Below are 22,781 nucleotides of genomic sequence, written 5' to 3' on the forward strand. Positions count from 1 at the left end.
GCCTCAAGTTGCGCCAGGGGAGGCTGAGGTTGGATGTGGGGAACAATTTCTTCCCCAAAGGGCTGTGGGGCATTGGAACAGGCTGCCCAGGGCAGTGCTGGAGTCACCATCCCTGGAGGGGTTGGACAGACGGACATGAGGTTCTCAGGACATGGGGCAGTGCCGGGAGTGGGTTACGGTTGGACTCAGTGATCTTGAGGGGCTTTTCCAACCAACATGATTCGATGATTCTATGAAAGCCAGGCAGCCAAATCAGGAGCAGAAAGAGCGGTGCAGGTTTTCTGGCAGACAGACTGCCACCGCCCTCGCATGGGCTCAGCGTCAGCAGTAGTAGCAGCTGTTGGAAGAGCTCAGCTTAAAACCGCGATCCATCCATGCGAGACCCAGTATTTCTCCCACAGCTCCCCCGTTCCAGGCACTGAGTCATCTGCTCTCGTTAGCGTTTCCGCCTCCTCACCTCCGCATCTTCCAGGGATGCTGGGTTGGATCCCTGATCCTTGGCTGTTTCTCAGCATTATGTGCATTTTTGTCACGGCTGGTGCTCTGGCCCTGCCTCGTTGGCCGTTACCATCACGCTGCGCCTGGGGCCAGCTGCTCCTGACCTCCGAACGGAGCGGGTTCCTCAGAAGAAGGAAACACCCCTTGAACCAGGACCATCCCCCACCACCGCAGCAGGGACGGGAGAGGGGAGGCAGGGACACATTTCAAACACAAGTTTAGCAGAATCAAGTATTTTCAACCCAGAACACTTTTGCAGGATGGGAATGGGTCATGTATTGTCCGGTGATCCATTCAGCTGGTGAGCCCCCCTGAAAGACTGTACAAAGCCTTTGTGGGGCCATTGCAATCAAATGTAAGTCAGGAGGAAAAAAAGGAAGCTCATCACGGGAGGAAATCAAAGGAAGAGCCATTCTGCTTAGTGGCTGCGGTCGCCGTCAACTCACACCCTCTGCCAGAGCACTGCTGGGGCAGCGCAAAGTCCTAGACCCTGCAAGAGAGACAGTCAGAATCAATGAGCAGCATTTCTACGGATGTTTCTGGGCCAAGGAATTAACTGTAATCCCACATGAAAGCAGGAAATGTGATTTTAACTTGGGTGATTTTGGTGGTCTTATTTATGGCAGAGCTTCGTGCACAGTTGGCTCAGGGCAAGTGATGGACCAGGCATCAGAGTTGGGAAACTAACACAGTGTGCTACAACGCACAAAAACCAGCAGGAGGTGGAGGATTAGACTCTTTCATCTGTATTTTCTCCTCACAGACTGGATCCTGTAAGAAACCCAAAGATACCCAAGATATTCACAACTTCTGTAGCCTAGAGGCTCCCAGAGCCAGCGTCACAGAGCAGCACAGGCCTCTGTCCCTGGCAGGATTAAGATACCTCTGTGCAGCTCAGTCTATGACTTGAGGCCTCCACGTCATTCTCATGGTTTCATAGAATCACAGAGTGTCCTGAGCTGGAAGGACCCACGGGATCATGGAGCCCAACCCCTGTCCCTGCACAGGACACCCCACAGGTCACCCCGTCTGTCTGAGGACGTTGTCCAAACGCTTCTTGAACACTGTCAGGTTGGGGTTGTGGCAACTCCCTGGTAGCAGGTTTCCCCTGCTTTGGCCAGAAATGTTCCTCAAGCCCGACAGCTCTCCTTGCACCAGGAGTGCTGCCAGCCGGGCAGCCGGGCATATGGTCAGGATCTTCAGGATGAGTCTTCTCAGGGTCACCAGTCCGGTACGTGGCCTACAAGCACGCAGCGCAAGCCAGCCAGACTGGGAAAAGCAGGAGATCTTCATTGGGAGAAACGGAGAGAGCTTCCATCCTGAGACCTACTCTAGGTGAACCTGCGTTAGCAGGTGGGTTGGACTGGATGCTCTCCAGAGGTCCCTTCCAACCCCAACCATTCCGTGACTCTGTGACAGCTGGAGCCTGGCAGGGATGGTGCTCCCTGTGTGATGGGAGCACAGGTCTGAATCCCCTCCTCCAAAGGAAAGACATGAGCTCAAGACTTGCACAGCTTTACCAGCTACATAGTCAGATAAATCATCATCATCATCAACAGCTGCTTTGGAAGAAACGTCTGAACTCTGATCCCTGCTGAAAGGCAGGTTGGACCTTTGGTCCAGAAGAGGAGTCGGACATTGCAGAGTGTGTCAGCTCTGGGGTGAGATAAGACGCAAACCTCTGCAGATCTCTGCTGGACCGGCACCCTGGGCTCCCTGCAGAGCACGATGGGGTGGCAGCATTTCCTTGGTGTGTCTGTCCCCTTGATCGATGGCAGGATCCGATCCTTTGTATTGTGGTACTGAAGCAACCTTGGTTCGGTTTTGAGTGCTGTCCCAGCCCAGCGCGTTTCCTAGCTGGGAGAAGCTCAACGTCCTTGTGCAGGTGCCGGGTGGATGTGCCTGTGGCTCAGGCAGTTCGCATGAAGCAGCTTGTTCGGCCAGAGGAAATTTCACCGTGGAAAACAGCAAACGAGTAACAACAGGAACCTGCTAGCACAGAAGTTTTGCTCCAGCCGCAGCTGCCTCAGAGCTGGGTGGAGGTGAAGTGTTGCGCGGCCTCAGGAAGTTTGGTTTTTGTTGCTATGTTTCCTCCCAAAACTCACCTCTCTGCGTTAGAGTTGCGTTTATCTTGGCCATTCTGATCTCGCCACAGCCACACTGGAGGGGAGGAGGCTGGCTTTCCTCTGCAGCAGTTTAACCCACAACATACAGTCACATCCTCATGAAATGAAACAACTGCTCCACCTACTACTGTTTTTTCAAAAAATAGTGAATAAAACACAAAGTAGAACTTGAGGCCAAAGATCCAAGAGCGCAGCTCAGGCTTCAAATGGATCAAAATGTCGTGCTTTTCCTTCTGTAGGCCTATTTCCAATAAAATAGAGAAACAATCCTGAATTTGTTCACATTTCCTGATCAGTTCCAAAAACTCCCTGTGTCACACCAGTGAGACGGGAGCTGTTTGTGCTGCCACCCTCTCTGCTCCTGGCTCGCTCAAACTGAGCGCGATCAGGCTGACCACCGGTGTGCTGGGCACCTTCAGAGCAAACCTTGGTGCCGAGGAACCGTTAATTGCCATTTTTGCTCTGAGTCTGAATGGAATTAATGCCCTCACGTGGGAAGCGACAGTGGTTCATCCAGAAGACATAAATAACTGAACTTCCAGCCGCCTCGTGCCACCAAAGCTCCCAGGATCTCTTTCTGACTCTCACAGGACTCATCTCAGCTGAAGGAAACGTTGGATGACTATATCGTCCGGGTGCAAAACGCGAAGTTTCGGATGTGGTGCTGTGTTCGCCTCTGCTTCCCGTTTCCCAGTGGCAGAGTCGAGGCTGTACGGCGTTGAGCGGCTCAGCATCATCCCCTGCAGGCGGGTGAACTTCTGGGGACGGGGAAGAGGCACTTCACAGGCTCTGTGCAGAAAAGATGCTGTAAACGATAAATGCCAGATATTATCACGCCATTTCAGACTCACAGGTGCCATGGCTGCTGGTTTCCAAGACATTCAGAGCAGGTTAGCGTAGAATCATAGAATCGTACAATCATTTTGGTTGGAAGAGACCCTCAGGATCGAGTCCAACCATAACCCAGCCCTGGCACTGCCCCATGTCCTGAGAACCTCCTGTCCGTCTGTCCAACCCCTCCAGGGATGGTGACTCCAGCACTGCCCTGGGCAGCCTGTTCCAATGCCCCACAGCCCTTGGGGGAAGAAATTGTTCCCCACATCCAACCTCAACCTCCCCTGGCGCAACTTGAGGCCGTTTCCTCTGGTCCTGGCGCTTGTTCCTGCGGAGAACAACACTGTCCATGTTGCAACCTCCTTTCGGATAATTGTAGAAGACCTGCAGAGGAGCTACCGATGTTTTGGGCTGGATTATGTGCATAAACCTCAGCAGTGCTTTGGGTGCTTTTTGGACCCAGACGTCTCCCCTGCGGCTGCAAGGAGCAAAAGCTGCAGAAGGTGACGGTGGCTGCACACGGGCGTTGGAGGGGGCTCGCCCTCCTGAGGCACACGGGGAGGCTGCCCCCTCATCAACATTGCCAGCCCTGATGTTCTAAGGGCGGCCATGGCCTTTCTGAGACCCCAAGTGGTCTTTGTGGCGGGACGCGCACCTGGGCTGGGCGCCATGCAGCGCGCAGGCCGCCGTGCCCCTCTGCCCTGGGGGAGCGGCATTCTGTGTGGGGTGAGGGCAGAAAGGGGGCTGCGGGGCCGCCTCTCCTTTGTCACATCGCGTTCGATGTTACGTCCGGACCTCGCTTTACTACAATTATAATTGCCATTGTTATTGTTATGCTGCTTATGGCAGGACGAGGGCGTTTTGTCCCTTCGCGGGCTCCGTACGTACGGCTCTCGCCGGCACGAACCGCCCTTTCCTGTCCCGCTCGGGGAGGCGGGCTGCGCCGCCATCTTGGAAGTGGGCAGGCGGCACGGTCTTCCCTGGCGGGGCGGTGTTTCCCGGGAGGAGACGGGAGGAAGGTGGGGATGAAGGACGGGATGAGTCTCCGCTAATGGTGAAAGGCTGCGTTGAGGCCGTGGCGGTGGGGGAAGATGGCACAGAAGGAGCCGGTGCCCGGAGGCAAGATGGCGCCCGCAGCCTCAGCCGGAGGGGCGGGGCGCTACGGCGGCGCGGCGGGGTCAGCGCGCTTGGCGGGAGCGGGAAGCGCCGAGACCGCGCTTGGCGCTCGGGAGCCGTTGGGGACGCGACCGCCGCCATGCACGTCGTGAAGCGGGGTGAGGGGGCACCGGGGGGCCCCCGCGCTGGGGGGAGTGTGAGGGGGTCTCCCTGTCATGGGCCTGGTGTGAGGGGACGGGACCCCTCTGCTTTGGGGGGCCCCTCTCATGGCGTCTGGTGTGAGGGGACAGGGCTCCTCTATTTTGGGGGTCCCTCATGGCGCTGGTGTGAGGGGATGGGACCCTCTCTGTTTTGGGGGGGTCCTCTCTCACGGTTCCTGGCATTAGGGGGGAGGATCTCTATTTTTGGGGATCCTCTCATGACCCTGCCGTGAGGGGACAGGACCCCTCTATTTTGGGGGTCCCCTCATGGCCCTGATGTGAGGGGATGGGATCTCCTCTATTTTGGGGGGTCCTTTCATGGCCATGTTATGAGGGGATGGTATCCCCTCTGTTTTGGGGGTCCCCTTATGGAGCCTGGTGTGAAGTGGCACCCAAAGTGAGCAGATGGGACCCCCCTCTGTTTTGGGGGGGTTTTCATGGCACAGGATGTGGAAGGATGGGATTCCCTCCTCTTTGGGGGGTCTCTCATGGCCCTGTTGGCAGGGGATGGGATCCTCTCTGTTTTGGGGGTCCCTCTCATGGCCGTGCTGTGAGGCAACAGGACCCCTCTGCATTGGAAGGACCGTCTCCTGGCACCTAACGTGAGCAGATGGGACACCCCTGTGTTTTGGGGGTCCCTCATGACACCGAATGTGGAAGGATGGGATTCTCTCCACTTTGGGGGCAGTTTGCCAGGCACCCAGCTGAGGGGACAGCACCCCCTCTGTAATGGGGGGACCTGGGAGGGAGGAAGCTCCCCCCATGATATCAAGAGATGAGACCTCTCAGTTTTCTTTGGGAGACCCCCCCGCTAACCGTGGTAAGGAGCTTTGGGCTTGGTCCCCACACCTGGGGTCACGGGAGGTGCCCCCAGCCCCCTAGTAGTATCAGCTCTTGGGTAAATCACAGAATCACAGGTGGTTTGGGTTGGAGGGACCTTCCCAGCTCCCCCAGTGCCCCCCCTGCCATGAGCAGGGACATCTGCACCAGCTCAGGTTGCTCAGAGCCCCATCCAGCCTGGCCTGGGATGGTTCCTTGGACTGGAAATGGGGACCCCAAAAGGTACGAGAGCCTTAGGGCCGCTCCTGTCCCTGCCTGTTGTGGGACCAGCTGGGGACCCGCTCTTTTCTCCTCTTCTGAGGTAGAACTGTGCCCTGGGGTACAAGTCCCTGTCCCCCATTTAAGTGGGGTGAGCTCCCTGTTTTATTTTCTTCGCTGCACGGAGACCTGCGCCTCTGTGCAAGGGACCCCGCATGTAGCAGATCGGCACAGGGGTCGAACCTCAACAGGTTCTCCTTGGTGAGTCTCAGCCCGGGTTCCCCCAGATGAGGGCTGGCTCCGTGTGCGGGGCGCTGGGTAGGAGGTTACTGGGCTTAACTGGTTCTTTATGGTGACGGGAGCAGCTGTGATAACAGCGACCTTTTCTCAACAGATGGACGCCAGGAGCGCGTCATGTTTGACAAGATCACGTCGCGCATCCAGAAGCTCTGCTACGGGCTCAACGCCGACTTTGTGGATCCCGTGAGTCTGTCCTTTGTCCTGCTGTCCTGTTCGCTGCCCCTGTGATCTGCTGAGAGCCAGCGGCGGGGGCCGGGTGTTACCCAGTTATTGTATGTGGCAAAAGCCAACTAATGGCTTGTGCAGGAACACTTGCAAAATGCACTCGTAATTTGTTTCTTCTAATTGTTCATGTTCTGAGTTGTGGGTTTTTTTCACCTTCACAGATATAGATTCTGAGACTGTGGTTGGGGGAAAATCAGTTTACCTATTCTAAACTGCTTTTACTTGAAACATTGTTGAAGCGATTGAGCTTGTGCTTGAAAAAAGCGTTGTTGTTTGCTCCAACTCGCATATTGTAGTTTTGGTGGATCGCTCTCAATTTCAATCTGCACGGCTGGAGCAATATGATGGGGAAAGCAGCTCTTGCTAAAACAAGGTGCCCTTTCTGTCCGACAGACCCCCTCGTCATTATAATATCCCTACTTTGCTTTTTTTTGAGCTGTGTAAGATTTTGAGTGCGTGTTGATCCTGCCTCTGTAAGCTCCTTGCAAAGCCTGCTCAGATCACAGCTCCCTCCTGGATGCACTGCTCGCTGCGGGATTTTTGTGCAGATCTGCAGACCCAGTCTGTTCGTTTGGACTTGCCAACTTAGGCTCTTCCCATCTCCAAGATCTAATGATCTGTTTTCACATCAGATCTCTCTCCTGCAGTGTAGAACGTGCCCTTTCTTGTAGCGCTCAGTGCTAAATGCTTGAGAGAAAAGCAGAAAGTACTTTAGAGATGGTGGATGTAAATGGCTTTTCCTGTGAGAGTCCCCACCTGGCCGATGAAGACGAGGTTCAGTCATGAAGCAAAAGCCACTGGATCCCCTCCAGGGTTGGGGTTTTTTTTTTCTCTTGTCATGAAATGATTTTAAGCGTAGTGCGTTCAGGCCCTTATAAAGTCAAGCTTCGCTAAGAGTTTCAAAACTTCCAAGCAAATACTGTTTAACCTGACTTTTCTCCCTGTGAACTTTGCTGCTGCTCTATTCCAGCCTTCCGGAAGGTGTCTGCAGAGAAAAAGTTGTTAATGATTCCGGATTGATAGTTTCTGCTTTCTTCACTCTTTCCTCGCTCTCCCTTCTGCCCCAGGATTACTCTACAATTTTAGGACTCAGTACTTCTGAGAGCATTTGATATTTTAATTTGCTTTTCTATTCAAACAGCGAACGGCACTGCTTATACTGAACCATATCTTATATCTTAAATGGCTGAAACACCAGGATGTTTTTTCCCCCAACAACAGGTAGGTAACCTCCAGAACTCTCCTTTTTCAGGCCCAGATCACCATGAAGGTGATTCAGGGACTGTACAGCGGCGTGACGACCGTGGAGCTGGACACGCTGGCTGCCGAAACGGCCGCCACGCTGACCACCAAGCACCCCGACTATGCCATCCTGGCGGCCAGGATCGCCGTCTCCAACCTGCACAAAGAGACCAAGAAAGTCTTCAGTGGTCAGTCGCTCTGCGGGCACTCGGGCAGCAATTAGTCACAACGGGAGTGGGAGTTTGTGAGGATGTATTTATGGAAATCTCTTTCTCAAGGAGATGTTACCGAGTACCCAGGCTCACTAAAAATGCCATGGAGATGAAAAACAGGAGTTCTAGGCACGTCACAAGGAAAACGAAATTGCCTGCTTTGTGAAAAGTGTCTGTATAAATAGATGGGTGAAAAATGTAACTGACTGAAATCAGGCAACGCTTTCTTTCCCATTTATTGTGTGTTATAAATTCTATAAAAAAAATTGTAAGAGAAGTGTGTTTGTAAGGTTAACTGATTAGTAATAGCAGGTGGAAGAAAAGTTGCACATTTGTCGAGCTGGAGGGGGTAATTTTAGAGGATGGGTGGTGCTGCCTGCTCAGTCCTTGAACACAAATGTCACACGATGCGTATCGAGGTCTGCGGATGTTCTTAAACACCTTTCTGTTGCAGACGTGATGGACGATCTCTACAACTACATAAACCCTCACAACGGGAAGCACTCGCCGATGATCTCCAAAGAAACTCTAGACATAGTTTTGGCCAACAAAGATGTACGTAACTTTTTTTTCCCCCACTTCTAAGTTTTAAATATTCAGCAAATAGTTCAGATAATTTATTTTTCTTGTTTTTGAGTGAGCTATGTCTGTTTTAGGACAAAAAAGCCGATGCAGAAACCAGTGCAAGTGATAACTGCTCTGTTCTGGAGAGTTTAAAAGAGATGATGTGGGAATTTCCATCATACAATGATGTTTCTATAGTAGAATCCATTTTCTTGGATATCGGCACAACTCATTAATTTGAGAAAAAGCACCTTTTGCTGCAGCAATCTGTTTTGTGTGCACAGCAGGGAGAGATGTGGTTTGGTTTCTGATTTCAGGTTGTTCCAGGTCTCTGTTCTTCTGGGGAGGTCACGTTTGTATTTCGATTCTATCTCGTGTTTCTTAGTGTCTAGTTAGACTCCAGTAAAACGCAGCCAACAATTGTGCATTGTACTTGGAAAAAAAAAGTTAAAACTGCATTTTTTTCAAGATAAGTGCTCTGAGCCGATACCTGTTTCACAAGACCTTTCAGGCGAGAAATGCTGAACAATGGCAGCATTGGCATTAACGTGAGACGCAACAAATCTGATTGTAAATGTAATTTTTTCTCTGTGTTTTCTCCTCCCAGCGCCTCAATTCTGCCATTATCTACGACAGAGACTTCTCCTACAACTATTTTGGTTTCAAGGTAAAAAGCACATTGCTCCTGACACTGAAAACTGCTGTTTTGCTATTGTTCCGGGGCTGAGTCTTTTGGAAGGGCTGGTAATACTCGCAGAATCATCTAGATTTGGGAAAATGGCACTGGAGTAGGTGTGACGTTAGTGGATTTGTGAAAAACAAGGAGGACCTGCAGAAAGCCGTTGCCTAACTGGATGAATCGTGTGCTTTGCTCTTGGCGTCGTTGCCTTCCCTTGCCTGCTGCGATATTGTAACCGTGGGGCTCTGACCCCAGCAGGTCGCACTGGGTGTTGCTGGAAGCTTCCCGGCTTGCGCCTTTCCTCGAGGAAATAATCTGATTCGTAATAACCCCAAAAAGGCATTTTTGCTTTTCCCCATCGTTTCATATTGAGATATACAGTACCTGACACCCCTCCTGTAATTGTGGCTGTAATCCATTTGGCACAGGCTTCAAAGGCATCTGCTGTAGCTGTAGGCTCACTGTATTTGTAACTTGGGGTGTTCAACACCCCAACTGTGACACAGGTTGTCTGGAAAGCGTTATTGTAATGTAACTAATGACATTTTGAGGACGGATGGGGTTGTGGAGAGCGAGTACCCCCCCCATTACCAGCCTTAGTTCACTGGGGTTGGGAGGTAGTGTTGAACGTTGTGGCTGCAGGCTCCGCTACCGCTGTGTAATCCGGGCTGTAAATCCTTGGAATCTCACAGTGGCCTCTGGTTTATGTGGCCGTTAGCCACCTCGTGTCCTGTGCCAGTGACACGAGGAGGAGTGGAGCGCAGGGCTGGCGTTTCCCTTGAAGCCTGGCACAAGGAGCATGAATTTTATGGTTGGACTTGATGATCTTGAGGGTCTCTTCCAAACGGAATGATTCTGCGATTCTGTGATTCTAAGGTGCTCGAGTTTGGAGTTAATAGGATTTTTTTTGTTTTAAACTGAAACCCGCATGTCTACTAAAATGCATTCTCTCTTTTTAAAGACTCTAGAACGCTCCTACCTGCTGAAAATCAACTCAAAAGGTAAGAACTCTCTGTATCGGCTTAAAGTGCGATTCTTTTAGCTGACTCTTCTTGGAGCAGGAGGTTTGACTGGAGACCTCCTGAGGTTCCTTCCAACCCAAATTATTCTGTTGATTCTGTGAAAACCATGGCTCATTGCACGTTGTTTGGAGCTGGTTGCGAGTACCTCTCTGTCTGCATTTGCACATTTACCTGTCACGCTGATGTTCCTTTTTCTCCTCGTGTTCTTGTTATCAGTTGCCGAGCGTCCGCAGCACATGCTGATGCGGGTGGCGGTGGGGATCCACAAAACCGACATCGACGCCGCGATCGAGACGTACAACCTGCTGTCGGAGCGGTGGTTCACCCACGCCTCCCCCACGCTCTTCAACGCCGGCACCAACCGCCCGCAGCTCTCCAGGTACCTGTGCCTGCCGAGCTGGCTTAGCGCAGAACTAACGGAGAGAAAGTCTGGGAGATGGGGCCTGTTCCAATGAAATGCTTTCGCAGCTTCTAAAAATAATAGCTATGTGTCTGTGACAGTTTTATGAAGTTTTGAGAAGCTGCTGTCGAATTTAACTTGATTTCTGGTCTTCGGGGAAAAATACTCAGGTTTCTGTCAGCTTCCAAACCTAATGGAAGTGTTTACGTGGTTACATTTTATTTAAAAGTTATGTATATGCATAGTCTTCTGTAGATGACAAAATGAGTCACGATAATTGTTTTCGAAAAGATATTAAAATAGCAAGTGTAGTTGAGATGATCTTAAAAACATTTTACTTTGCTAACACAGGTATCAATAATACAACCGTTGCTCGTGATGTTTTCTAAAACCGTCCTTGCAACCTATGGTTTTGCTTTATTTATTTGCTTTGCGTAGCAAGTTAAAGATGCAGTGTGTACCCTTGGTTTTGCCCAGCCCTGGTCAAATTCTTCTTGACTTATTTTTTTTGTAATCTTTGTACGCTGAAGCTGTTTGTTCTCGTCAGTTGTTTCCTGCTGTGCATGAAGGACGACAGCATCGAGGGGATCTACGACACGCTCAAGCATTGCGCGCTCATCTCCAAGTCTGCCGGGGGGATCGGCCTGGCCGTGAGCTGCATCCGCGCCACGGGCAGCTACATTGCTGGGGTGAGTGTTCCCGGCACAGCTCGCCCTCCTGCTCTCAGGAAATGTCCGGATTGCAGTTGCCAAATTGATGCGGCTTCTACCGAGTGAGTTTAGCACAGCAGTTAGTCCAGTCTAGCTCAGCAGTCCTTGGCTTTTCAGTGGGCTCCAAGACAAAAAGGTTGGTTGTCCTTGGTGTTTTGCCTTCTTAGTAGAAGTCCTTCCAAAACCAGGATCTTAATCCACTGTTTGATCAGATGATTCCAACTTCTTTGTTTATTAGCAACCTAGGAGTGTGCTCAGACTTGTGCATTAGCCCTTTTCATTTTTATGTCTAACTGCTTAAAGTCATCTGTGAATGTGTGCTTAGTTTTTTTGTTGCAGTGTATGTAACCTCTGCAAGCCTTTAGATTGTGTAATGTAGAGGAAAGCAGTTAGGAGGTACATTTATTTAACTCTGGGACCAGTAGCTGATATATTAATATATGCATTTTTGTCTATTTTTAGAAAAGGCAGGGGGAAGGGGCTGCCAAAGAACTGATTTGTGTTGTCAGTTCCTTGCTTACAGCATAAGAGTTTTGCAGGTGGCTGTGAGATTTAGGCTAGACGTGAGGAAAAGGTTCTTCACCCAGAGGTGCTGGACACTGGAACAGGCTCCCCAGGGAGGTGTCCCGGCCCCAACCTGACAGTGTTCAAGAAGAGACTGGACAACGTCCTCGGACCCATGGGGTGACCTGTGGGGTGTCCTGTGCAGGGACAGGGGTTGGGCTCCATGATCCTGTGGGTCCCTCCAGCTCAGGACATTCCGTGATTCTATGAGATGCACAGAACACGTAGGCCCATCACCTCAGGCGGTTGCTTTTCATTGTTGATGGTTTTCTGTGCCTTTGCAGACAAACGGCAATTCCAACGGGCTCGTGCCGATGCTGAGGGTCTACAACAACACCGCTCGCTACGTGGATCAAGGTGGAAACAAGGTACCGGCTTTCCGTTAAATTAGAGAAGGGAACCTCAGGCCAGAGGGAGGTTCCACCTCTGTGATTGACCCAATAAAGTCGATGAGCTGACAAAGTGGTTGTAGATGACACATAATTAAAGCCAGGCGTTTTCCCGCATTCTGGTAGATATTCCGGTGTTCCCCTTTCTCTATACATTCTATCACGCAGGTATATTTTTGGGACATCTGCTGTGTGATACGCACGTGTTACATCAGCCTCCTGCGCTGGTTTTTCATCACTCCTTGACCAGTGAATTCAGGTGTCAGGCTGCAGAAAGCTGCTTGATCCGTGTTCTTTGTCTTCGGATGGTCCAGAGGCCAATGGAGACGTGACTCAATAAGTAAATCTAAGATTTGTCAAACTATTGACACAGAGGAAATATATTTTTGGTACTAAATTGAGAATCTGGAACTAGTAACACAGCCCAGTTCCAACGAGTAACACAAAAAGGCACATTGAAATTGCCTTAACAGGACTATAAACCCAGGCTCTGGTTAGTGTGGGGTATTGTGTGTGCTCAGGAGCAGCGGAGGAGGTTTTGTTTCCGAGGGAAGTTTGTTCTGATCTCGACTGTGTTTTATGTATCAGAGACCCGGGGCTTTTGCCATCTACCTGGAGCCGTGGCATCTGGACATCTTTGAGTTTCTTGACTTGAAGAAGAACACGGGGAAGGAGGAGCAGCGAGCCAGAGACCTTTTCTTTGCCCTCTGGATTCCAGATCTCTTCATGAAGCGAGTTGAAACCAACCAGGTGAGAAGCTGGACTGGTGCAGAACTGGTCTGTTACTGGTGGAGGAGGTGACCAGCCTGGGACAGAGCTCACCAGGGGCTGCAGAGCTGTCCGAGCAGTGGAGGGATGGCCTGGAAAAGCCGCTGCAGCCCTGTTGAGAACCAGGCTCTGCAGGTAGGGAAGGAAGCTGGAGAACTCCAGTGGGACTCTCTGCATCATCTTGCAGCCTGTGACTTATGTACTGATACTGTTATGGTAAATTTTTACTCTGGAGTTTCCTTAAAGCATCAAAATCTGAAATAAATTGATCTTCATATGGCTGCTTGGATTTGCTTTAAAATGGGTTCTATCTTGAGAACCAGTCATTTCAAGACTGAAAATGGAGTTTCGTCATGAATGGTCATATAATTCATTTTAAAATAAATCTGACTAGTGTGATAAACACCTTCCCCCTGTCTGCTGGCAGAGCTGGTTCCTGGTTTTTCGGGACGGGAGGTTTAGTTTGCGTGTTCCTGCTTGCAGCAGATTTGCTGATCAAATTGAATTCCTTTAATTAACAGAGTGCCTAAAGATTTTCTCCGAATATTTTTCCTTCTCACAGGACTGGTCCTTAATGTGTCCAAACGAGTGTCCTGGCCTGGATGAGGTTTGGGGAGAGGAATTTGAGAAACTATATGAGAGGTAAGAAAAGTGAATAGACGTTGAAGTTGTCGTCCCTTTCCAGAACCACCCTGGTTGGTGTGTGGGAGCCGAAGTGCAGGTTTGCGGGGTTGGCTCACAAGGGGTCAGCGGTTCCATTATCAGATCAATAAAAGGACAAAGACAGGGAATCTCTGCTTACGGTTTGCTTCAAACTGTGACCTGCTCAGACAGAGCTGTGGATGAGTGGTTGGTTTAGCTTGTTAGAGGGAAATTCTGCAGTGATCCCTGCTTGAAGTGGTCGATGGCTTTGTTCTGAACGACTTGTATCAGTGCAAGATTCCTTTGTTGTAGCGAAAGATTTCTGTTTCCTTTGAACAAGGGCAATCTTGACACCCTGCTGTCCAGACCTCCTGGCTAGTTCAGCGTTCACACAGTTCAGAAGCAAACGGGGTTGTTCCTGCCAGAGAACCTGTGTTAAAAATGATTGTTTTTCACTGCTGTTTTTGAGGAGCCTGAGGTTCACTAAACAGCCTGTTCCCCGTTGCAGTTACGAGCAGCAGGGACGTGTCCGCAGGGTGGTGAAGGCCCAGCAGCTCTGGTACGCCATCATCGAGTCCCAGACGGAGACCGGCACGCCGTACATGCTGTACAAAGACGCCTGCAACCGCAAGAGCAACCAGCAGAACCTGGGCACCATCAAGTGCAGCAACCTGTGCACGGAAATCGTGGAGTACACCAGCAAAGACGAGGTGGGTGGAGAGCAGGAACTTGCTGGGACCACTCCTGTTGCTGCTTTCTAGAACATGTCGGGTTGGGGAAGGGAACAGGCAGCTCAAAAAATTGCGGGGATGTTTTCTCTGGAGTACTTGCAGCTCTTGCACTGACCCTGTGTGTGGGTTTCCTCTCCCTTCCATCTCCTGTGGAGGATTTGGGGTGAAACAAGGTACCTCTGAAAGTGTGAGGGAGAAGCGAGCTCTTGGGCTCGCTGGGAGCTGGTGTAAGAACCCTTCAGTGAATGATTCAGTAAACCCACACCTCTCTGACCCCCAGACCAAGGTTTCACTATCGATTCCCCCCGAGATCCTCGTGAACTGCCCTGATCTTGGTGCTCTGCAGATGTGCTGTGTTTGGACCGCAGCATTGCAAAAAAAGGCAAAGGAAGACGTAGAAATGAGTTAGTGCTGAGCGCACAGAGCGTTTCTAGTGCAATGAAGCTCTTGAGGCTGTTGTAACTGAAACTATCAGTTTCTACTAGTTATTCTTTAGCTTACGCTCTTTGGCATATTCATAAAGTCCTGAGCAGCCTAGAAGAGATAGAGAGCCATCCTGCCTGCACTGCACAAGAAATTTTTAGCTTACTTCAGTTCTCCTGGCATTGAAAATAATATTAGTGTTTAAAATTGTTCCCAAAATGCCCCAATATAGTCTGGATCTCACTGAGATCGGCTGTTGGTTCTGGTAACACAAGAAATGGTTGGGCTTAGTTTCTGGAAGGATGGCTTGTGGGCAACAGGATTGACCAGGCTGGATTTTTGTGGTGATATTCGAATGTTCTAAACCTTTTTTGAATTGTTGTTAACCCTTTTTGCAACTCACAAGACGGCACAGAAATGAGGAGTGGGTTTTTCCAGCCTTGTAGGTCGCTTGGTTCTTTGTTTCTGTGTATTTTGGCTAGAGAGCATGCTCCGGGACTGAGATTGCATGGGTTTTGTTGGCTGCCATGCATGTTTCCACCGTGTTTTCTGCACAGGTCGCAGTTTGTAACTTGGCCTCGATAGCCCTGAACATGTACGTCACCTCGGAGCACACCTATGATTTCAAGAAGCTGGCCGAAGTCACCAAAGTTATCGTCCGAAACCTCAACAAAATCATCGACATCAACTACTACCCAGTGCCAGAGGTGGGTGCTGCGCTGAGGGGCCGGTGGCAAAGGGCCTGATATTCCCCAGTGATCCCGGTTTGGTCCCGTAGCGATCCCAGTTCGGTCCCCTAATGATCCCAGTTCAGCCATGAGCAGAAGGAATCAGCGAGGGATTTTGAAAACCCGTTCTGGCCAAAAGTTGGGAGTTTCGTTAACAACCTCTTTGCAGATGCGACCCGTTGTCAGTGACTTTTTAAGCTGCAACTCAGAACGGTTCCTTAGTGAAGCAGTTGTGGAAAAAACCTCCCCTTGAGCTGGTTCTGCACTTGGGCTTTTTTTTCACGTGTGGATTTCTGTAAATCTCAGAACAGCACTAGAACAGGGTGGAAAGTGGAACAGAGAGAAGGATCCTGGAAAGATTTTGAGAAGATGTAACTGAGTCTTTTATGGTTTTATGTGTTTTTGGGCGGGTGCACTGACTGCTTTCTGGAAGGGACATGGGGAGAGGGTTGGGAACTGTCGAGAGCAATGGGATCAGGTTTGCTGTGTGACAGGAACACAGATGAGCAGCAGAGCGGGGTCTGTGGGGCGGACATAACCAAATACCCAAAGCGTGAAGCCAAACCTGATGAGGATCAGATTTTTCTAGCACGTACAGTTTGGATGCAAGAGTTTAAATGTCTTCCTGGGTCTGCTTTTCAGAAAGTTCTTAGTGTTCACTTCTAAATCATGGCTCCCGTTGTCAGGTTGAGCAGTTAAAGTCAGCGATCGCTTCTAACAAACTTAATCTGGGGCCTCAAATTCCTGCCCCACCAAGCAGCAAACAGTGGGGAAAAATAGAAAGGTGCGTTGTTGCAGCAGAATGGATTGCCCATTGAAGTTTAGGCAAGGGTAGGGATGAAAATTCCTCTGCAAGTCCTTTCCAACCTTATTTATTCCATGTGGTTCTGTGGAAGGTGATTATTCTCTTTGCTCGAATGTCACGCAGGCCGCACGCTCCAACAGGCGCCACCGTCCAATCGGCATCGGCGTGCAGGGCCTGGCCGATGCCTTCATCCTGATGCGGTACCCGTTCGAGAGCCCCGAGGCCCAGCGCCTCAACCAGCACATCTTCGAGACCATTTACTACGGGGCTCTGGAAGCCAGCTGTGAGCTGGCCAGGGAGCAAGGGCCCTACGAGACCTACGAGGGATCTCCGGTCAGCAAAGGGGTAAGTAAAAACTGTCCTGTGTTGGAGACAAAGCTGTGAAAGGAGAGAACGTGACCGTTTCTGGTCTTTGATTCAGGTGGTGTGTGACTGGAACACCTGAGGCTGCTGATATTGCAACAGTGCAAATGGTGTTTGAGGTTTTTCTCCATCTTTTGGCTTCTCACATGCAGTAAGAAATGTATAAATTAAACTGAGGTGCAGAGAGCAGTAAAACCAAGCAGGACTCAGCCTGCGCTGGCTGTCCCTGTTACCGCCATTAAAAGATTGTTTGTAAGATGATGATACAGGAGCTTTGCTGAGGCTGAATTGTAGAGAATAGTTAATAGGAATAACAGGTCAACTTACAACGTGATTTGTAAAACGTGGAGAAAAGTGCCCTGTCTGATTTGGCCCACACCTATGTTCTTCAGATCCTTCAGTATGACATGTGGAACGTCACCCCGTCTGACCTGTGGGACTGGAAGGCTTTGAAGGAGAAGATCGCTAAGTGAGTGTTCTGGCACAGTTTGTATTTAATGTAAAATATATTCGCTATGCTCTGAGTGACTCAAAAGATAGGGCGCAAGCGTGAAAATGGTCTTAAGTGTTTACCTCCGCTCCAGCAGATCTTCTTCAAAACTTTTCTGGATGGCTTGCGTTCGTTTTTGTTCTTACAAGCCAGAGAGAGCCCACCCCAAGACTCTGATTTAGCTGAGCTTTTGTTTCATCTTGGGTGCGTCAGCAGAATGGAGATTAGGAACAATAGAATGGATCTGGGGAACAATTTCTTCCCCGAAGGGCTGTGGGGCATTGGAACAGGCTGCCCAGGGCAGTGCTGGAGTCACCATCCCTGGAGGGGTTGGACAGACGAAGATGAGGTTCTCAGGACATGGGGCAGTGCCAGGGCTGGGGGAACGGTTGGACTCGGTGAGCTTGAGGGGCTTTTCCAACCAAAATGATTCTGTGAATGGTTTGTGTTCCAATTAAACAGATGTGGTGACAGAGTCAGCCTGGCTTGGGAACTCTTTCCCCAGCTGACAGGGAGAAGCAGCTGAGCCTTGGACATCCTGAGGACAGGAATCCTTAAAGTATGAAGGGCCTGTGATGAATTTGTTCAATTTTTATGGATCTAATTTTTAAATGTAGGAAATCTGTCTGTCTCGTGTGTGGAAAGGTCTCAGGCTCCTCTTGGACTGCTCGTTTAGTTTTTGCCTGAGTGCTGTGGAGTGCCTGACAGATTTTATTTTTCTATGCACCATTTCTCCTGACTAAATCATTTGGGGAAGCCTCTGGTTAAAGATGAAAATAGCCAAGACTGTAGTTGTGCTTCCACCTTAAAAGTTATGGGGAGCTTCTGTTTTTTAGCCACAGGTGATCTGAGGGTTTGCAGGTTGCCCTGCGAAGGTGAGGTTTTGGTGTGAGCCGAGAGTTCCCTGTGCTGACGCTCTTTGCAGCTAGTATATAAATAAACCGTGCTGTTCTTGGGCCTTTTCTGTCCCGTCTCACTCGGTTGAAGCTCTGTAACCCTGGCTGCTGTTCCCAGGTACGGTGTCAGGAACAGCCTGCTCCTGTCCCCCATGCCCACCGCTTCCACCGCGCAGATCCTGGGCAACAACGAGTCCATCGAGCCCTACACCAGCAACATCTACACGCGCAGGGTCCTCTCGGGGGAGTTCCAGGTAAGCGAGGCAGCCGTGGAAAGAGCTTTTCTGGATTCTATATCTTTGGTGACTTCCACTGCCAAGAAAGTGGTGGAGGCCACATGCTGGGTAGCTCAGTTTGGTTAAATCTTTGTGTCGATGGCCAAGAGCCAAGGGGAACATCAAGCCTGTACTACGCGCTGTAGTAATGCAGTTTTGCACATTCCACAGCAGCCATTGTGGAATATGTAAAATTATAAAGCAGTGCTGCTTTTGTCTGGAAAAAAAACCTTTCTGAGGCCTCAGGGTGGCCTGCAGGAATACTTGCTAAATGAGCGGTGATTAGCAAAATTACTGAAGGGCCACGCGTGCAGGATTGGCTGAGCACAGTGCTGCTTTGCACGGTCCTGAGGGCAGAGCTGTGTGTACAGTACTGGGTACATCTGAGGAGGTCGTGTGAAAGCTTTGCAGAGCCAGAGAGGTCTGTCATTTCAGAAAGAGTATGAAAATTTGAGTTCTGGAGACTGGAAGCAGAGAATCACAGAATGTCCTGAGCTGGAGGGACCCACAGTATCATGGAGTCCAGCTCCTGTCCCTGCACAGGACACCTCACAGGTCACACCGTGTGTCTGAGGACATTGTCCAGTCTCTTCTTGAACACTGTCAGGCTTCGGGTGCAAAGACATTTATGTGAGACAAGGGGAATATCTCACTGTTTGGGGGGTCTGGTCTCTGTGAATTTTGGGGTTCTCCTGTGCAGGGACAGTAGTTGAACTCGATGATCCGTGTGGGTCCCTTCCAGTTCGGGACATTCTATGATGAGTCTATGACCCCAGTCTTAATGATTATTTATATGTAGTTATGATTACGCACTAATAGGTAATAAGATTATTTACATGTAATTCGTGTTGCAGTCGGTGGCTCTGCTAAGTCAAGATCTCGTCCTTTCACATCTCTTGGTACTCCTTGTGTGGGGGAGTTCCGTACACCCCCTTTCACGTCTGTACTGTCCCTGTTGTAACCCTGCTGCAGAGGGCTGGAACAGCTCTGCTGTGGGACAGGCTGAGATTTGGGGTGTTCAGCTGGAGAAGAGAAGCTCCGGGGAGACCTTAGTGCAGCCTTTCAGTGCTTAAAAGGGGCCAAGAAGAAAAGATGGGGACAGACTTTTGAGCAGGGGCTGTTGTGACAGGACAAGGGGTGATGGTTTTAAACTAAAGGAGGGAGATTCAGGCTGGACATGAGGAAGAAATTGTTGCCCTGAGGGTGGTGAGAGCCTGTCCCAGGTTGGCCAGAGAGGTGGTGGCTGAACCATCCCTGGAGACATCCCAGGCCAGGCTGGACGGGGCTCTGAGCAACCTGAGCTGGTGCAGATGTCCCTGCTCATGGCAGGGGGGGCGCTGGGGGAGCTGGGAAGGGCCCTCCAACCCAAACCATCTGTGACTCTGAGATACGGTGCTTTCATTCTTTGGGCTTTGCCCCTCACAGGTTGTGAATCCCCACTTGCTGAAAGATCTCACAGAGCGGGGCCTGTGGAACGAGGAGATGAAAAACCAGATCATTGCCCACAACGGCTCTATTCAGGTAGGTGTGGGGAGCCAGGGGGACGGCGCAGGGATTCCTGCTGGGGGCTGGTTTGGCTTGGGGAGGAGAAGCTGAGATATGCAGCATTTCTGTGAGAAATAGGAGGGGATGTGTCTGATCTGGGTGGTAATTTGTTCCTGCTGGAGCCTGCCTGTGTCATAGCAAAGCCTGATGGAAATGTGCTGCTAATTGCCAGAGCAAACACCGAGTCAGGCTGCGCTGCCTTGTGCGGGCTCTACAAATGTTTGGATTCGCATTTATCATAAACATTCTGAAGGGGTAATTTCACCGCAGGGAGTAGGCTGGAGGCAGGAGCTGAGTGTGTGACATCCCGATCCAGAAGTTACACATGGAGGAGTCTGTGTGGGATGAATAATTTTTACTGTGGAGTTTGAACTGCTGCTGGGACTGGTGTGCTTGGAATTTCACATGCTGACAAAGCGCATCCCACTTGTCAGGAATTTTGGGGCAGGTACTAGCTCCTGGATTGCTTTTTGTGAGACCTCCTGGCTATTTAGGACAAAACAGTAATGGTCTGTTTGCAAACAGCTTTTTCTCTCAAATTCCCCAGCATCAGCTGTCCTGGTTCAGCAAGTTTCTTTGTGCTTGGGTGCTCTCAGATACAGAACGCCTGGATTCGGTGATAGCGTTCAGCTGCAAAAAGCTTCAGCTCTAGTTGGGATTGCTGAGGTTCCAGCAATTGGAAGAAATTGATTTCATTAATATGAACATGAATACAGTTACGCCGCACTGGAAAACTTTTCTTTTTAGAATATCCCTGAGATTCCTGAGGACCTGAAGCAGCTCTACAAGACGGTGTGGGAGATCTCCCAGAAAACCATCCTGAAGATGGCAGCGGACAGAGGAGCCTTCATTGACCAGAGCCAGTCCCTCAACATCCACATCGCCGAGCCCAACTACGGCAAACTCACCAGCATGCACTTCTACGGCTGGAAACAGGTACGGGGGTCAGGGCGGCGGGGCGGGAACGGCACCGTCCCCATGGAGGGGACATTACCATTTATGAGCGTGGAATTCTTTGGAATTCCTCAAATTGGAGCGCTATTCAATTCTTTAAACAGATCTGAAGTGCATCTAATGAAGGAATTTGACCAACGAGTAAATACTAATTTTTGAAACTTTAGAATGGGGGAAGTTGTCAGGTCCCTGGTGTTGTAATACAGCCCTGAGTGAGAGTATTTGTTTCGGTGTTTCTAACTGATCTGTTGAGCGAACTTTGTCGTCTCATCTTAATGATGTGGCAAGACTTCTGTCCACAGGGGCACAAAACCAGAAAGAGCATTTGTGCCAAAAGCAAGATAGAGAATTCTGTAGCACTATGCACAGATGTATACGAAAGATATTTTTATCTGGGCCTGCTCTGGTAGGGATCCCGTTTAACCCTTGTTTCATTTCATCTGGATTAAATTAATACGTCAAGTTCTTCTGTTTTTCTCGCCATTCCTATCGCATTCGCAGTAGCTGGTTTTTTGCCTATAGACGCCTGTGGCTGCTGTATTGTGGATAAATTCTTGCATGAAAAGTTGGTCTCACCGATTCTTAGAAGCGTAAACGGTTGTTTCCTTCCAAGAATCCGGTCTCATTAGTGGATTATCTCTCCCGAGCAGTAAAGCTGCGGATGTTTGCAGCATTAATCTCGTCCCTGCGAGGCCGTATGGCGCTGTGGGCTTGGCGAGGTTGGCCTCAGCGGTCCAGTTCTGCCCAACGTCAAGCTGATTTGTGCTCTTGCTCCACAGGGGCTCAAGACGGGCATGTATTATCTACGGACAAAACCGGCCGCCAACCCCATCCAGTTCACCCTGAACAAAGAGAAGCTCCGGGAGCGGGAGAAGGCCAGCAAGGAGGAGGAGGAGAAGGAGAGGAACAAGGCGGCCATGGTCTGCTCCCTGGAGAACCGGGAGGAGTGTTTGATGTGCGGTTCCTAAGGGAGCCAGCAGAGCCCTCCAACGTCACCCGAGCCCTTCTGCGGGTCTGGCGTGACCGGGACGTGGAGGCGGCTGGAGGTGATCACTGTAGGGTTGTAGCTTCCCCACCCGGCTGGAGGGTGCGCGGGGAGGGGACGTGACAGTTTGTGTATTGCTTTAGTAGCTGGGCTTCCCGAAAACTGCAGTGCTCTTGCGTGGTCATACGTTGAATTGTATGGGCAGGACTTTTCCTGAGCGGACAAAGTGCCGACGCCACTCACATAAAGATGTGTCCTGGGGACTTGGGACAACTCTTGTCATTCACTAGAGACTGTGACCGGTGTGTTTAGAGCAGGAACCAGCCCTGACAGGCAGCGCGTCCTTTGCTGCGACACGGCGTGCGGGACGCTTGCGGTGCTGCTCTCGTGGCCGAGGAGAGATTTCTGCTGAGCTTCGAAAGCTGGAGTGTGTGCGTCAGCCGGCGAGACCCTTCTCCCACCTCCCCTCGCCCTCCTGTCCCCTCTTCCCTTTCCAAAAAGCTTCCTCAAGGTGCAGAGCAATGGTCAGTGTGTTGCTACCCGGAGAATTAATCTTCTCCATCCAGCCTGGCAGGGCGTTGCACCTGGTCAGCGCTCCTGTTCGGTTCTGATCGGGGAGCGGCAGAGCTGCTGCCGTGGCGTTTGTTCTGTAGTAAGTGCTCCGATTTATTGGCCGGTTTGCTGGCGATGGGCTTCTGTGCCGTCCTTGGCCCGAAAGCCGCCTGAAGTGTACACGCCATCTTTCGTTCAAGAGTTGCATTTACCACCCCAGCTAGTTCAAAAATCTTTAAACAAGAACACATTTTTACCTATCCATGTACTTAACTCCCCGCTCTAACACGGTGGGGCTTCATCATCCAGTTCTTAAATATTTATTGAATTCATGTACCATACCACTAACCCTTTAACCCAGCCAAAGGCAATAAAGTGTGGAATGTCAAAGGAATGAGCAGCAGTATCTTGTGATAGCTTTTTTTGATTAAAAATTACCTGCATCAGCTGGAGGCCAGGGCCATGTTGTTCCAGAGAACTGGCTGAAGGCTCTTGTGGTGTGAAA

General features: G+C 50.4%; 1 protein-coding gene across 1 annotated transcript; it reads left to right on the forward strand.

Moving 5' to 3' along the window:
* Positions 1–4,435: 4,435 nt before the first annotated feature.
* Positions 4,436–22,670, forward strand: RRM1 (ribonucleotide reductase catalytic subunit M1). The gene is made up of 19 exons (XM_065652373.1): positions 4,436–4,732; positions 6,207–6,295; positions 7,590–7,767; positions 8,246–8,346; positions 8,963–9,022; positions 9,996–10,035; positions 10,273–10,435; positions 11,004–11,145; positions 12,015–12,098; positions 12,708–12,869; positions 13,450–13,529; positions 14,038–14,239; positions 15,241–15,390; positions 16,340–16,561; positions 16,972–17,048; positions 18,084–18,219; positions 19,666–19,761; positions 20,533–20,721; positions 21,519–22,670. Exons 1-19 carry the CDS (start codon positions 4,510–4,512, stop codon positions 21,705–21,707), a joined length of 2,583 nt encoding a protein of 860 aa, XP_065508445.1. The 5' UTR covers positions 4,436–4,509; the 3' UTR covers positions 21,708–22,670.
* Positions 22,671–22,781: the final 111 nt, after the last annotated feature.

This window comes from Caloenas nicobarica, chromosome 1, assembly GCF_036013445.1.
Source record: "Caloenas nicobarica isolate bCalNic1 chromosome 1, bCalNic1.hap1, whole genome shotgun sequence".
NCBI lineage: Eukaryota > Metazoa > Chordata > Aves > Columbiformes > Columbidae > Caloenas > Caloenas nicobarica.